At 34.8% G+C, this 16359-nt stretch overlaps 1 protein-coding gene across 16 annotated transcripts in view; it reads right to left on the bottom strand.

Annotated features, from left to right (window-relative positions):
- The window catches only part of MYCBP2 (MYC binding protein 2), a 241384-nt gene that overhangs the window by 32110 nt on the left and 192915 nt on the right, over positions 1 to 16359 (bottom strand). For all 16 annotated transcript variants that reach the window (XM_073212475.1, XM_073212476.1, XM_073212480.1 and 13 more), the window contains 10 exons: positions 14543 to 16186; positions 13435 to 13604; positions 12366 to 12610; positions 10959 to 11126; positions 6832 to 6989; positions 5618 to 5817; positions 4643 to 4792; positions 1740 to 1900; positions 545 to 701; positions 140 to 364 (listed from right to left, as the gene is read on the bottom strand). In XM_073212475.1, the coding sequence (XP_073068576.1) occupies positions 140 to 364; positions 545 to 701; positions 1740 to 1900; positions 4643 to 4792; positions 5618 to 5817; positions 6832 to 6989; positions 10959 to 11126; positions 12366 to 12610; positions 13435 to 13604; positions 14543 to 16186 (3278 nt within the window). The remainder of the gene's footprint in view (positions 1 to 139; positions 365 to 544; positions 702 to 1739; positions 1901 to 4642; positions 4793 to 5617; positions 5818 to 6831; positions 6990 to 10958; positions 11127 to 12365; positions 12611 to 13434; positions 13605 to 14542; positions 16187 to 16359) is intronic.

Genomic DNA, 16359 nt, shown 5'->3' with positions numbered 1-16359 from the left:
TATGCATGAAATAGAAAAATGCTCTTTGGTTGGTGTGGTTCCAGATGAAAATCTTTTGGCTAAACTCAGAAATAAGAGTGTATGATGACTAAAAGTCTGAGAAGAACTAACATGCCACAAATGAAGTTTCCTTTCTTACCCCAAGATCTCGGGAATTGTCCACATGAACAGATACATAGCGGGCATTGATTCCTTTCACACAGTTGATGGTGATGTTTTTAGTTTTGTTTTTATCCTCATCTCCTGATTCCCAAAAGGTTTCTGTGGAGCCATCTGTCAGACTGCCGATCATGGCAGGTCGGCTTGAAGTTTTTATGTCAACAATGCTGGTTAAGTCCTTTAAGCACATTACTATGCATAATTCCTACCAGAAACAAATGCAAGTGATTGTAATACTCAAGTAGAAATCTTCCATGATAATAAAACCAAGGGACACCAGAGGAGAAATTAAAGAATCAAATTATTTATGAGTAACTTTCAGTTTCTCCTTCAATATACTGTTGAATATTAATAGGATAACTCAGGATAACTACAAGTAACTGACCTGACTCATAGCTTCAAAGCCAGACTGTATACTGATGCTAAAACTCTCTTCACTATCCCCATCATCTGATTTTGACAAAATATTGTTAATGTGATGAAAGACGTTGCTCTGATGGAGGAACTGGTGATCAGATTGCTTGAATTTCAGACTCCAGCATCTAAAAAGGAATGGAATATATTAATTTTTTTTCAGGAATTTCTAAGGAATTTCTATAGGAAGTTCTCTGTAACTAATATTTTAAGAAATCTTAATATGCTAGATAAGCAATAGAAATTTAAAAAATTTAGGGACAAAAACATCACTACTGGCGTTTTTTTGAGAAACAAAGGTTATTTCCTTAGAACAAGGTAAATTCTAAGAGAAATTCACTCATTTTAAATACAGAAATATTGGGGACATAAAGAGCAAATCTACATAAGCAAAAAAGATAAATCAGCTTTGTAGACAAGGGTTACCCCAATTGTAACAGCCTCTCTGACTTATTTGATCTTAGATTTATTAGTCTTACAATTCCATACTAAGAGTACAACACATTTTATACTTCAAAAATCTGAGGAGGAGGACCAAAAATCTCACTTCTGCTGGTCTTATCATTAGGGATGTAGGTAACCACCACATCAACTTATTTCTTATAAAAATCAGTGGAGGATTTATTTATATGTATAGTCCAGTATGTGAGTCTAGTAACAAAGTTCACAATGTAGCAGTAATGTTCAAAATCTCAGCAGGTGTGGACTTAAAAGTAGGTGATGCTTCTCAAGGCAGCTATAAAATTGGCTGCATATATTTAAGCCACCATATTTCTTAAGATTCTTTTCAATTCAAAACCCTACTTTGATTTCTGTTTTTGAGATTTCATCTTTCTCTCCCTTTCTGTGACGTTTAAGCTTATACTCTTTGGCAGCACTGAGGCAAGTGATTTGGTATAGGAAGGAGGAGCAAGTGCGGAGGATTATTATAAAGTGTGATCATTCAAAACACTGACGAGTATATTCTCCAGATTTTACTGAGGGGCAAACAAGGTGTGAGCTAAGAAGGACAATTCTACATCATGGCAGTAATGAGGGAGCAGCTATTCACATAACAGAGATTCTTGTATCTTACTATTTAAAGAGGACTTTCAGGCATTTTGTGCTTTGAATACTCCACAAAATCTCTTCTCCAGTGTATCTAGAATACTTAGATACATGATTACCTTAGGGCCATTTGCTGTAACGAACTGCCACTGGGGAGAGACATCATAAGGTCGGAGATGGTTTGAAGTAAGCGGTGAAATGTATGTGGTAAAGGATGAGCAGCTTCACCTGCAATCACTATGTCTGAGAGCGGATGTTCACATACTCTTGTATCTTTCTCCTAAGACAGAAATGGAAAACCAGTTGATCAGTTTGTGTGCTGGGATGAGGTTTCCCAGAAAAAAGCATTATACATACTTTAAAGATACTCATGAAACAGAAATGTAAGCAACAAAACCAAACCATACCTAAAACATGCTTTAACTAATTATATCTGAACTATTTTTAGGGAGAAAGTGATATGGTCACTTAAAAATTACCAAACACATGAATACCATATATCTGTATTAATTCTAGTGTACTCACAAATCTACTAGCAGGGTGAATCTACACACGTAATGCAGAAATGAGCCAGTCCTCTCAGTTGAGCCTCACCCAAATCATTGACCCTCAGAGTTGTGAGCCAATAAGCAATTGTTTGAATCTGATGAGTTTTGGAGTGGTTTGTTATTCAGGAAGAGATAGCTATTACGGGTATAGAACAATTCACACTATAACTGTGGACTTTTTTCTGTTTTTCCTTGAAAAACTTGTTCTGTCAAGTTTTACTTAATATTATTGAGGCTATATTATTAGATACGTGCATGTTTGGATTTAATCTATCATTTTGTAGACAGACTCTTTATCCCTATTAATGATTTTGTCTTACAGTCTTTTCTTCTGTTAAAATAGCTACACCAACTTTATTTTGCTTGGTGTTTATCCAGCATATCTTTTTCTAACCTTCTACTTTAAATCTTCCTGTGACCTATGTTTCAGATGCAATGCTTATAAACACTATCTACCTTTTATTTTTTTTCCCATCTATTCCAACAATTTTTGTCTTTAAATGTGGGATTTAGTCCTTTACTTTTTTATCTGTACTTATTTGTAACATATTATTTTCCATTTGTACTGCTTTCTATTTTGTTTTCTGTTCATTTTTCTGTTTTGTTTTCTCTCTTTTGGTGGGGGGGAATTTGAGTTTATTATTTTTTTCATTTCCCTTAGTTTGAAAATTATATACTCTAGTTATATTCTTTGTGTAGTATACATACTTATCACAGTCTGAAGCTAGTCAAAATCCTTACCAACCTCCTGAATACTAAAGCCAATCTCACCTCCTGATGTGTATGGTATTGCTGTATTTCAGTACAAAGTTTCAAAATCATTCTTACACTATTTTGCCATTTTGGATACAGTCAGTGTTTTTTAAGAGGTAGCATGTGTTTACGTTTTCTTGTCTCTTCATTCTCTTCTTAGATCTTCCATCTGAGGTCTCCTATTGTACATGACATGAACTACACCTTTCTTTTTGTGACAGTCTATTTGTGGCAATCCCTCTGTTTTTATTTTCTGCAAATATCTTTATTTTGCCCTTTTACTTCAAAGACAGATTCACTGGGTTAATTTCTTTCAGTAAACTGAAAATGTCAATTGATTGATTGCCTTTTAAGAAAAGTTCACTGCTTTTCACTTGCAATGTTGTTACTGAAAATTCAGCAGTGATTCTCACTGTCTCCTTTGAATGTAATTTTTTCCCTGTGGCAGCTTTCCACAAAACAAAAGATCTTCTTTTGTTTCTGTTAAGGTAATTCACTATGATTTGCCCCCATAACTGCTTTTTCTACATTCTGCTTGGGGTTCATTGGGCTTCTTGACTCAGTGAACTGTTATTTGTAATAAATTCTGGACAATTCTCAGGTATCAACTTTTAAATACTGTCACTCTTTCACTCTGTCTATCCTCCCTTTCTGGGACTCCAGTTAGATAAATGTAAAACCTTCTCATTTTCTTAGCAACTCATTTTTTAAATATTCTGTTTCCTTCCATCGAATTCTGGGTAATTTCTTCAAGTCTCCTTTATGTTCACTACTTTCCTCACTAATCTGCTATAAATCTCAAAACTGATTTTTCTTTTTGCTTCACTGATTTTCTAACATCACCTATTATACTAATATATAATTTTTTAATTATTTATATCTTTCTCAAATTTTTAATTCTTAAATTTCTTCTTACATTCTCATATTTTAAAGTTTCTCTTTTGTTTCTTTAAACATACTAAACATAATTATGCTATATATATACAGATAATTACAACCACTGAAACTGTTGAAGGTCTGTTTCAGCTGCCTGTTGTTTCTGCTAGTTCTTACTCATGTTCTTTGTTTCCCTATGAGTTTTAATATTTTGACTATGATAATGTTGCTTAATGTCTTTGGAAATTAATCATGAAATATCAAATGTATAATTTAAGAGTGTTTATTAGTTAAATGCTGTCTAGTTCATACATTCCCTTTACATATGGAAATGAGGCCCACAAGTTCATACTGCTACAGAAGCAAAAATGGGGCTGGAACCCAGGCTTCCAGTGCCCTGTTGCAATGCTTTTCTATTATGCATGCTGCCTCCTATAAAATTCAAGTTCCTTCTAGCCAAACAAATATTTTTGAATTTCATGTCCCTACAGAGCATCATTTTTACTCTCTGCCAACTTACAGCAATGTGGTAAAGTAGATTGATCTTCAATGTAATAATGTTGCCCTGTTTATATGTCCTGTATTGAACTGCAATAGTATATATCTTCCAGTTAAAAGCTTCATGACAATGTTTGATGAGAAGTCAGAACTGACTGACAGTATCATTGCTGGAGTGAAAATATTCACTAAATATAGTTAATAATTATTCATAGCATTGAAATTTTATTCTTGACTTACATTTTATAATCTGTGAATGACCTTATGCAAATTACTGTACTGTCTAAAGGTGGTTCTACTATTATACAAAAATATGGACAATTAAAAAAACCAAAAATCTCACTCACTGGTTCTGCATTTTCTTTGTTTGTTTTATTTTCCTCATCCTCTTCTTCCTCTGGTTCCACTGGAGCAGGAGTCAATGATGCCACAAAATGCCACAGAATATCATGGAGAGAAGTTGTTTGGATGACATTACACAGAAGCCAGTTGAAAGCCTGAATAAATTATGATTAAATGAGTCCAAGATAAAAAGAAAATATGCAAGTAAAAAATGCAGAGCTTTTCTTACTTATAAACAAAGTACTTCCATGGACTAACTTTTTCAAGGAAAAATGCTAGGAAACCTGACTTTCATTTCACCAGAAATAAACTGAACTTGAAATAGTCAATAATTTTGGTCCTAATTAAAAAAAATAATGAAAATAATACAAAACACAGTAACAAAATACTTTTTCAAAGCACTTATTTCAAAAATTCATCTTAATATTAATTTACTCAAACACTTCTTTCCCAACTTGCATTTAGGATCAATACAGAATGTTTCTCAAACTCTATATATAAGCTTCCATTTATTTAAACATATTTTTATTGTTCCTTTCAATAAAGTGGCAGGTTATTAATCATACTCATGATAAAGAAGATGTACTATATATAAGAATATGATATGCAGCCATTCTATTATTTCCAGTGAACAGAGACTCAGATAAGTAATGATTGTTAAGTTTATAACTAAAAAGCCCTATTTATCATGCTGTTTACATGATTATTTTAATTGAAATGACATCCTAATTATAAAAAGTGTTCTTAAAAAGACAATATTGGTTTCAAATAATAAAGCAATGCAGAAATAAATTTTCTTAGAATACTCAAGTATGGAACTCTAAAACATTTATATTCATAAACTTAAGGGTTTATTTTTTATGTGAATACTTGATCTTTTTGATTGGCTATTATCTTATCACAATTTCAGTTTGGTAGAAAGGTGACATCATTAAACAGAATCATCAAATGGATCAATAACCCAATTAAAGTATTCATACCTCCATTGCAAAAACTCGACAAGCAGATTTCCTTAAGGCCTGTTTCATTGCTATTTCAAGACCTTCCAGATCATGATGCTGTATAACAAAAGCTAAGACTGGCCACTGGAAATTTCGTTCTCCTTTGGAAAGAGAGCTATGGGCTGATATTAGCCGGGAAAGCTCAGGAGATGGATGTCTCAAGAGGGAAGAACCAACTTCTATTTAAAAAAAAAAAAGAAAATTATGAATTTTCATAGGTTATATATATGTATATGATTAGCATATTTAAAGTGGCATTACAAATAACAGTATCTGGCTTATTTACTTTAAAATCTTTATTTTCTGTTTTTGGTTTTTGCATGTGATACAAATCATAGTGACTTTAATTTTCACTGATGCTTAGGAGATTAAGTATCTTACTTATTGAAAGTCATACAGCTATTAAGTTGTAGAGATGGGTTTTGAATCTAGGTTGAATCTAAAGTTCATGCTTTCTAAAACACTCTAAAAGATAAGTGACGTGTTTCTTCCCTAAATGGAATCTATATGTGTATATCTATCATCCCCATCATTTTCTAAAGGACTGCTTTATAACAAAAGTATCTGAATAAGAGCTCAAAAAATAATTGTTGAATGAACTTATAATCATCGGGGGATGCTCAATAATAAGATAATCATCTACCTATAAATATTAGGCCATATCTTCATTTTAGCAAGTATTCTACCTGATAAATCATCATCATATTATCCTTTTCTCTTGGATTTTTCTTTCTTCTTGAGAAGAATCACCCAGCCCCAATTAGGGGCTGTTGATACAAACTGGCCCAGATTACCTTTTTCACTGATTAGGAACTACTTATATTCCCAAATTTTATTATCTCTTCAGGTGGCAGTAGCTGCAAGAGATACAAGCTTCTATTGGGAGTTGAAATTGTGAAAGGGTAAGTCATTGGAACTGTGGTTCACTGAAGCTTAGTGGAAACGATAATGGTAGTAACATTTGGCTTAGATACCGAACAACTGAGATTTTAAAGGCCAGTTTATTCCTGAATAATCACTGATGATTTCTGGGCGCCTCTTTTGAGATGAAAAATTTAGAGAGGCACATTTATGGCTGTGTCACATAAAAAGAATGCCTACTACAATTTAAAATTAATCTATATCTCTTTCAAAAATATCTGCAAATACAACCGTTTGGATCACTTAGTCTTCCTTTTTATCTCCATACTTACCAGTATCTCCACTGTTAACTCTTCTTCTAGGGATAGCTTTAACTCGTGCAGGTAAAATGGAGTGCTGTTTATCATATTCAGAAGCAACAACTGAGTATGACCTTTGGAAGACAGTTCTCTTTGCTAGATCAGTATCAGTTATGGGGCTAGTTTCCAAACTGCAAATAGAACAAGATAATAGATTAAAAACTTAAGAGAAAGAGTGAATGAAGAGAAACTATATTTAGTTTATAAAATGTTGTCAAACATGGGAACCTATATTTCATTTGGAAAACATTCAAAGCCAATTTGACAATCTCTCTTTAAATCATAATTCGATCTTTCCAAATGCAGTAACATTTCGACTGATTTCAGAATTACATCTTAAAATTTTTGGTTTTCTTATATCTATTTTTTCATTTTAAAGGAAAAAGCATTGATATCATCAAATGTTCTAAGCTCCTTTCAAATCATGTGTCATGATATTTAGGAAAAACAGGCAGATATATTCATAAGAGCACTGAATAGAAAGAAAATGGATATGTGCACACAGAAAGCTAATAAAATGGAAAATGAAACGATTCTATTTTCTTTCTATCAGGTGTGTCATATCTGGGAAGTGTTACCCAAAGCCCGTTTTAGAGCCTGGCACACGGAAGTGTAATGAAAGATTAACAAACTCATTTTCAGCATCAGTTATATTATACTTAAACATTCCGTAAGAATGCCCTGATTTTCATCCAGGTTTAAGTAAAGTAGTAATTTTTCTATTTACTGTAGAACATTAAAAAAACACCTGAAAAGTTACCAAGATGGTTATATAATTTCCCTTATTAAGCCATTTTATACAAAAGAGAAATACTTTTTCCCTAAGACAAATTTACAAACTCTTGATGTATTCTTTTTTCTGTCACCTCATTCCAAATATGGCCATTTTTGCTCCAACTTCTAGAGTTGTTTCTTTTCCATCATTCAAGCCAGCTTTGCAGTCCTGTGGCCCTCAGTAAAGCTTATGTATTTTCTAGGAAGTCGCAAGCTCCCTGGCCATTTTCTTCCCTCACCACCCTAAGTGTATGTACACTCTTATTTGAATAGGACCATAAATGACTGATTGGGGTAAATGTGCCTGGAGGGCAGTTTGGAATGTCTGGTTCCAGAATAACCGGAGTAGAGGGATATGTTAAGTTAATTTACTTTATACACGGTGCTACTATAAAGCACAAGACATTCATTTGATCTGCTTTCAGAGGAAGTTGATCAACTTAAAAAAAAGCTGTTACACAACCTAAAAAATGACTTTTATTATAAAAATTATCATGGTTGTAAAAAACTCAAGCAACACTAGAAAGCCCAAAAGAAGCAAAGATAACTATCATTAACTCAACCTCTACTATTCTGGGCCAGGTAATCCCGTGTGGTGGGGACTGCCTGGCGCGCTGTAGGATCTCTGCTAATGCTCTTGGCCTCCACCCACTAGGATGTCTGTTGACCTAGTCCAGTGTAACAAACAAAAATGTTTTCAAACATTGCCAGATGTCACTTGGAAGGCAAAATCACCTTCAATGAGAACCACTGCTTTGATGGAGTCATTACTCATCATTCATCACCTTTTGTAATAGCTTGAGCTTGTCAAGACTTTTTTAAACAACAGCTCAAAATTGCTATATTCCCTGAATTATATACTTGAGAATGTCTCAAACTGGCTGGATATAAAATAGTTGGATCATAGTTTCTCTTATTTAAGATTTTGTTAGGAAATCAGAAAAATTACACTTAGTTTGTATAGTATATAGTCTTTTAAACATGCTCTTCATTAATCATTTGAGTCATCCAATTAATTTATAATTAGGTTCTAATGTCACCACAATCTTTTATATATGATAATGTTTTACTGATTGGGTGAAACTTCTAAGGCAGTATTTTCTTTCTTTAGGTGCTTTAGAGACATTGTTTCATTTTTTTCTTTCAAAGTGGTTATACAGATGCCTGACTTCAGTTGAACTTTTTCATTTTGCAATGTGACTTGTTTTTCTCTGCTCAGTTACTTGAAAAATTCTCATCTTTTTTTTGGAGTATCAGTAACTTAAGCTGTATCTTACAGCTGCCTGTTACAAAAATTTCCTTTTAGTCTGGAAATTTAGAACTTTATTATTTTTGGAAATGTTTTCTTATGGTTTTAGATAAAATTTCTGTTATATTTGTTGGTTTTTCTATATTATAGATACCAGTTATTCTTATGTTAGATTATCTTGTTTTCATACCTGTTATCTTTGCACTAAATGCTATAATCTATTTGTCCTTTTACTCTAGTCATTATTATTTAAACTTTTGTGTCAATAATTCAATATATTATTCTAAACATTTCTAATTTATGAGTCTATAACCATGTTGATTTGGTCTTCAGCCTGTCCTTTTAGTTTTGAAATCTATTTTTTTTACCTCATGATGTTTTTTTTATCTCATTCTCACATTTGAGCTTTTTACTAAATTTTATGTTATTATCAAGTTTTTTAGTTTTACAGAGAACTTAGAGAAATTTTCTCTTCTTCCTAGTTATCTTTCAGATTGGGTTAACTGACTTGCAAGACATATTACTTATTTTTATTTTGCTAATACCTTAAAGTGGGCAGCTCTGTCTAGGTCTTCTGTTCATTACAAAAAGTATGGGTGTATTGTCCTAGACTTCCTTTCCTACAATTATCTGACACATGCTTTATTCTTCTCCCAGAGATGCGTTTTTATTGAATGTTCTATACAAGGACCATCTCTCCTATTCTTAGGTGTAAATCCTACTTCTACAGCAGCACATTCCCTGGGGCCCTGGACTGTTGCTTCTCTTCAGCAAGGGCCTGTGGAAACAGGATTCCCTAGAAGACTTCCAATTTCTTCTCTAACACTAGTGATGATACCAGGGGACTTTACACCAAAGGATTTTTCCCAGGACTTTGATATTCTATGCCTCATAGAAAATTCTATTATTTCCTATGATACATGGAACCTTCATTTCATAATCCTTACTTTGAGGTTTATGCACTTGATTTTGATCCTGAAGGGTAATAATAACCTGATGAACCCCATTTGTCAGACTAGCCTCAAAATAGTTTCTAACTCTTTTTTAAAAAATCGATTTCCTTTAAAGACACTTAATTATCTTTGAAGATATAAAAGGCTGTACTGCATTCTGGATAAAATTTCTAGAGCAGCTCCAAAAAGACTTGTGATGAATAATCCACACAGCTGGGGGAGAAGTTGCAAGTATTTTCAATTGAAAAATGCTAATTTGGACATAGTTTTATTATGCTTATTGAAGTATTATATTAATATATAACTATACAGTATTAACACAGTGGTATATCTTAATTAGCACATTTTTTTCCTTCAGCAAATTTCTTCCTTTCCAGTGAGAACACATTCACTGCTGTTCATGCCTGAAATGGGTGATACCATCCTAAACCTACCCTTTTCATTAGCTGGTTAGTAAACAAATCATATACACTGGTTTTTCCTAAAAAATACTTCCTTTGTCTATCTTTTTATTTCATAATTATTGCCTACACCATCCTAGTCCACACAGCTACCTGAAATCTTTGACTAAATTTATCAGCTTCTCAACTGACAATGTGTGACTATCTTTACATTTTTATCATGTCATCCCTCCTCTAAAAAGTCTAAGTGGTACCCTGTTTCCCTCTGCATTGTATTTGCAAGTGTCTATTCAGTTTTACAGAAGTTCCTTACTCTGATACTACCATACCTATGTGGGTGGAAGGGGAGCATTGGAAACAGTAATACAAGAAGTTAAAAGATTTATTTTCAGTGCTACTTCTCCCATAAAACCTCTTAAGCACTGCCTCAAAGTGCTTTTCTCTAGGCTGAGTTACTACAGCACTGAATGATATCATATAAGGGAATCTTTTATTAATACTTCATAGGTTAATCCTTCTCCAATGAGTCTGCCTCTGCTATCAGGAACCTTATCTTATTCATGTATGTACACTTTTCCTTACTGTTCTACTGTCAGAACTTACTCAATGTTCTTCCTGAGATGGAAGGATGTACAAAATAATTTTCAGAGCATTCTTTTCTAGTTCAAAGTCTTTCTTCTACCAAATACTGGCTATTCAGAACAGAGAGAAGAACCAAAATACCTTGGTGGCATGGATTTCATATTGCTCTCTGGCTCTTCAAATACATTAGGACTTGCATCAGGAGTTACTGATATGTAGGGGGCTGGTACAGATGTTGAACGTAGATATCTCATTTCATCCTGGAATAGGTTGTCATCCTGATAGCCCGCAAAATTTTCATGATGGTGTCTGCATTAAATCAAAGCCAGTACCTTAAAGTATGATGGCAATCCTGACACTTCCCACTTTTAATACCCTTTGTAAACATAGAACCAGCATGTCACTCAGTAAGGGTGAAGCATTAAAACAGTCATAAAGCAGGACAAAAGTCTGGTAATTTACACATTGCTATTTCAAGTACCACATTTCAAATACAAAACTGAACTCATTTTCCTTCCATCTGAGTGTTTCGATGAATGATCCCACCAATTGTCCGAGTGCCCATCTAACAGCCCAGTGCTGTAGCAGGCCTAGTGGTCAACCAGCCAGCCAGTCACTCAGGCCTCTGAATGTCAGCTTTCCTCTCTTCGCCCTCCCTATCATCATTGCCTTGGTTCAGGCTCATGTTTCTTGCATGGACTATTGCAATACAGGCAGTCACCCTTCTTGACAGGAACATACATTACGAGTCAAATTTGAGAAAAATTAGATATACGAAATTTCTAAATGTGGTTTTTTAAATGTGTGTAATGCTATTTCATTCCTGTCTTCACACACTTGATTTGCTTTGTTAGTAATCACTTTCCTCCCATCACATGCTTGATTGATTTCTTTTTTCCTTACAAGACTTTGCCCAAGTGTCAAATCCTCTGGGAAACCTTTCCTGATTTCTTTGGGAAGACTCAGGTACCCATCAACTCTTATGCTCTATCAGCATTCTATACATGCTTCTATTATAGAACACCTCACATAACATTTAAAATGTGTCATTTACATGTCTGTCTTCCCACCAGAATGTGAGCATGTGGATGTCAGGATTTTTTTATATTCTTATTGGTGTCTTCAAGGTCTGAAACAAAGCTGGTACCCAGCTAACTAACATTTAAATGCTAACAGAATGAATAACCTTAAAAATGAAAAATTTCAATAGCAAATTATCAGTTTCCTTCCACTTCAGCATTTCCCACTATTAACAGACTGAAGTTGACCTACCAAAGAGTAAAGAATAGCTAAAGTCTTACTTTGTAAGACATATTTTATATTAATAGTAATACAAATTGACAATAGCATTTATGTATTTTTTCAAATACCCACTGCCATAAAGTGTGTATCCTACCAGTCACATGTTGGTTAAGGCAAGTCAGAAAATAAACTCCTGGAGGTTTCTTTATTGTATACAGTATGTAATACAGTGTGGGTATTCAGAGCATGACATTAATCAACACAGACTGTTAATCCACAGTGATCAAAAACAGTAAGCTATATTACCTAGCCAACGTCTGTAGGTAGAGACAAGGCATTTTGACGGGAAGATCCTCAGAAATGCCCTCTTTCACGCTGGGCAGCTGAGATTGGAAGGGCTTTGTAGGGTGGTAGCACAGAATGCTGGGTTCTGCTGCACTGCTCAAGGACAGCAGGAAGAGTGCATTTGCTTTAATCACCTGGTGAGCTTCCATGGTGGGCAAGGCTCGAGGAGTCTTGACTTGCATTGGCTTCCTTCTAGACTGCTTGACCTGGCAAAGAAACATTTGTGGTGTCCTTTTCCTGCTTATCTTCCAATTTTCAGTTTTTTAACCTAAGTATTTTGAGTTTCTAATAAAAATTATTAAACACTTATAGGACTATTTTAAAATAATGACAGTGATTACCCACAAAACAACATTCACTTTTAAACTTCACACTTCTCTGGAACTATTTTATATTGAACTATATTTTATACTGAAACTATTTTATTTTGAACACATGTATCGGATCCTTATTTATACTGAACTATATTTCTTTGCTTATGAAAATCAGACATCCAATAAGTAAAATCTAGATGTAGTTATCTTTCAAAAAGAGTAAATAATCTGTGTGTGTATGTGTCTGTGAGTGTGTATGTGTGTGTATTCAGCAAACATTTTAATACAAGTGTGCCACTGGTGCGAATGACCTTGTTTCCTTGAGTCCTACAACATAATTAAGGATTAAGAAAAAGAGAGAGGAGAGGAATAGTAGAAAAAAGAAAAGGAAAAGAAAAAAGGAGGGAGAGTTAAGAGAGACAGAGGTGAAGAGGGAGAGCTATGTATATGTGTGGAGAAGGAGACAGTTAATAATAGAGTATTACACACTAAATGTCTGCCATTAAGGTGTAAGTGCAACACGTTAGCTGTCCTGTGTGACGCCAAGAGGTAATTTATTTTTGTAATTAAAAACATCTGGCTTAGTACAAATATTACCAAAGCTGATCTTTAATATCAACTATGTGGAGTTATCCAGTATAATGCAATCACAGAAAAGAGATTTTATAAAGTTTATCCTTATCCTTATCAGTATAGCCAGTACAGAATGGAAATACCTTCTCCCTTGCAGCAGCCTGTTTCTCACGGAGGTATTTTTCTCTACAGCGGTCGCACACCAGATACCAAGTGCTTCCTCCTATGCCACCATCACCACAGTTACCAGCCCATCCTCCACAAAAATGCCCAATGCTGTTGTAACCTTGTCCACCAGCATACCGGCCACAACCTTGAAGCAAGAATAGAAATAAATGCTTCACACTTTTTAGTGTCTTAATAGTCTGATCCTTGCCACTTATACATAAATGACAGATTTATCTTCTCAAAGTAAGCAAAATACTGAAGCAAGTACCTCAACTTTATTTTCAGGCCAACAATGTTACCACCATGTTTGACCAAAAAAATAATCAATTAAAGTGTGCCTAAAATATTGGAGATACTCTGTAACTGTAGGCAGATGAAAAGAAATATAAGATGTGGCTACATTTAGATTTACTTAAGTATGCCCATAAAATTGGACAAAAGAGGTATAAAATATTCTGTAAGAATGATACACTTTAAGGAATCAGGTATTTCACAAAAGGTTTCAGGCATAGTATATAGACAGAGGAAAAAAATTTAACCAAATTCATACTAGGTGAATTTTAGAATACTAGTCAATTGTTACAGAAATATTTATGTTGATCTAAAATATAGTCTTCTGGTGAAACAGCTGATACCACTTTCATAGAAAATTGACCAAAGAAATCAGTATAATCTAATTTACTCTGCAATTTTGAACAGGAAAATGCTAAAATCAAGAGAGATCTAATATAAGGATATTTCCTATGTGTATAGATTTGTCATTATTTCTATTGGCATGAGACACCTTAACAACATCCTTTGTGTTAACACATGAAACGTTTTAAAAATAAACAGTATTCCAGAATGTGATATACTGAAATGAAATAATACTAAACTTCCTTACCACTATACTATTAGAATTTCCTTACCTATTTTTCACAAAACCTATATTAATAATGAACTTGAAAAATCATGTAAGATACTATAAATTCTGGGTAACAGTTTCCCTGCACCTTAACATAATTCATAGAACAATTCAAGTCAGAAGGGGCCTATTTCATTTTTCACAAATGGTATTTATAGATATTCACTAATACTGTTTACCTGGGTGAGCCTGTCTCATGTGATACGTCACTGGGTATGGATGTGACTCTCCACACAGCTCACAGATGGTATCTTTCTCTGGTCCTCCTACTGCCAGCTGGGCCATCTCACCAAACAAATTACCCCTGGGCCGAACTTCCGTCTTTTCTTTTTTCTTCTTTTCTTTTTTGGCCTTCTTGTTCTCTTTTTCACACTCTTTCTTTTTAAGGACTGCACAAGAGCCAGGACTTGGAAAAATCATGTTCTGGGAAGCTGCTTTGATAGTTGCCAAAGAGATGTCTTCCCAAAAAGCCACTAAATGTTGTAAAGTTAAGGGAAGCGGAGATTTTGACTTCATGGGGTGATGCATGGACATTTCAAAAGCGGTTTCGGTTTTCCCATCCTCACATTTCTCATGCAGAGGTGGTTCCTTTAGCATAGACAACACCTTATTTTTGTTAATACTACCCATTTTAGATATGTCTGGTCCATGAGGTGCAATATTAAACATATTCAGTGCAGATGATATTTCCAATGAGTGCCTATTTTTTAATTTGGTTTCTTTTTCTTCTATAGGCTGCTGGCTGTTTAAACTACTTCTTATAGGAGCATGTTCTTTGGAAAGTTCAGGATTAAATTTTAAGAAGGAAGAACAAGCCATTGCATCGTGTACTATACCTTCATGCCACAGGAAAGAGGCAAAGACTGCTCTAGCACACTCAGCCACAGAAGGAGACATGGCCTGCTTGGCTGGCTCTAAAGGTCTGGATCCATCTCCTTTGAAAAGTAAGCTAGATTTGTCCTTTTTGGGCCTGGTGTGCCTATTTGCACATTTCCGACTTATTTTGGGGGATGCTCTCATTTCCTGTTCATCTTTCAGTGGGGCTTTCCCTATGCTGAAGTGAACTTTATTTGAACCTTCATCCACACTCTTAAATTCACCGCTTTCATCACAGGTGCTGTCTGTCAGACTATTTGTTTTTAAAGTACTTGAAGTACAGACTTCCACCACCTCACTGTGCAGGTCTTCTTGTACCACGTGGGGAGAAGGGGCTCTGTTTCCAGATCCAGGGGAGTCCTTAGACTCCTTTGGTACTGGTTTTGGTTTTGGTGATGTTGATCGTCCCCTTAAAGGTTCTGTGAGGGGCATTTTCTTCTTGCGGAGGGTATCTGGATCAAGCGTGTAAGAGTCTGATTTGGAACGCTCCCGAGGAGGATCAAGTTTTGTCTTGACAGGAGCGGTGCTTTTCTGAGGTAGATTTTTATCATGTGGTGAGGAAGAGCGTGGAGAACTAGCACCGGATGGGCTAGACCTATTGGCTGGGAGAGTCTTTGGCTTAGGAGATGATGACCGAGAACCCGGTCCTGGGGATTCAGCTCTGAAGCTAGAGGACATCCTGCTGTCAGATTTTAGTGTCTGCAAGGTGTTATGGTTGGGGGACAACGATCTACTATGAGAATCTGACCTCAATTTTGCAGCATCAGATTTCAACATGAGGGATTCACTAGCTGATAAACCTTCTGTACCCCTTGGCTTCTTTTGATCAGCAGTAGTCCGGCTCATACGCCCATCAGGTTTAAGTGATCTGCTGTGCTTGGAGGACAGTTCTGGTTTTCCTGATGTAGACACTGGTCTAGAAGATGTTGAGATAGTTCCTCGGTCACCTGTATGGTCCATTTCATAGTGAAATTTGTTAATAAAATTTTAACTTATTGATAATTTAGCCACTAAATACTGAAATAAGGAACATAGCTAAAAGAATCTGCATTGCTTGTCACAGATAAAAAATACTTGAATAAAGGAAAAAAGGGAAATACTTGTTATAAAATTTCTATTA

Source organism: Manis javanica, chromosome 9, assembly GCF_040802235.1.
Source record: "Manis javanica isolate MJ-LG chromosome 9, MJ_LKY, whole genome shotgun sequence".
NCBI classification, from domain to species: domain Eukaryota; kingdom Metazoa; phylum Chordata; class Mammalia; order Pholidota; family Manidae; genus Manis; species Manis javanica.
This window is presented reverse-complemented; position numbering and strand designations above follow the sequence as displayed.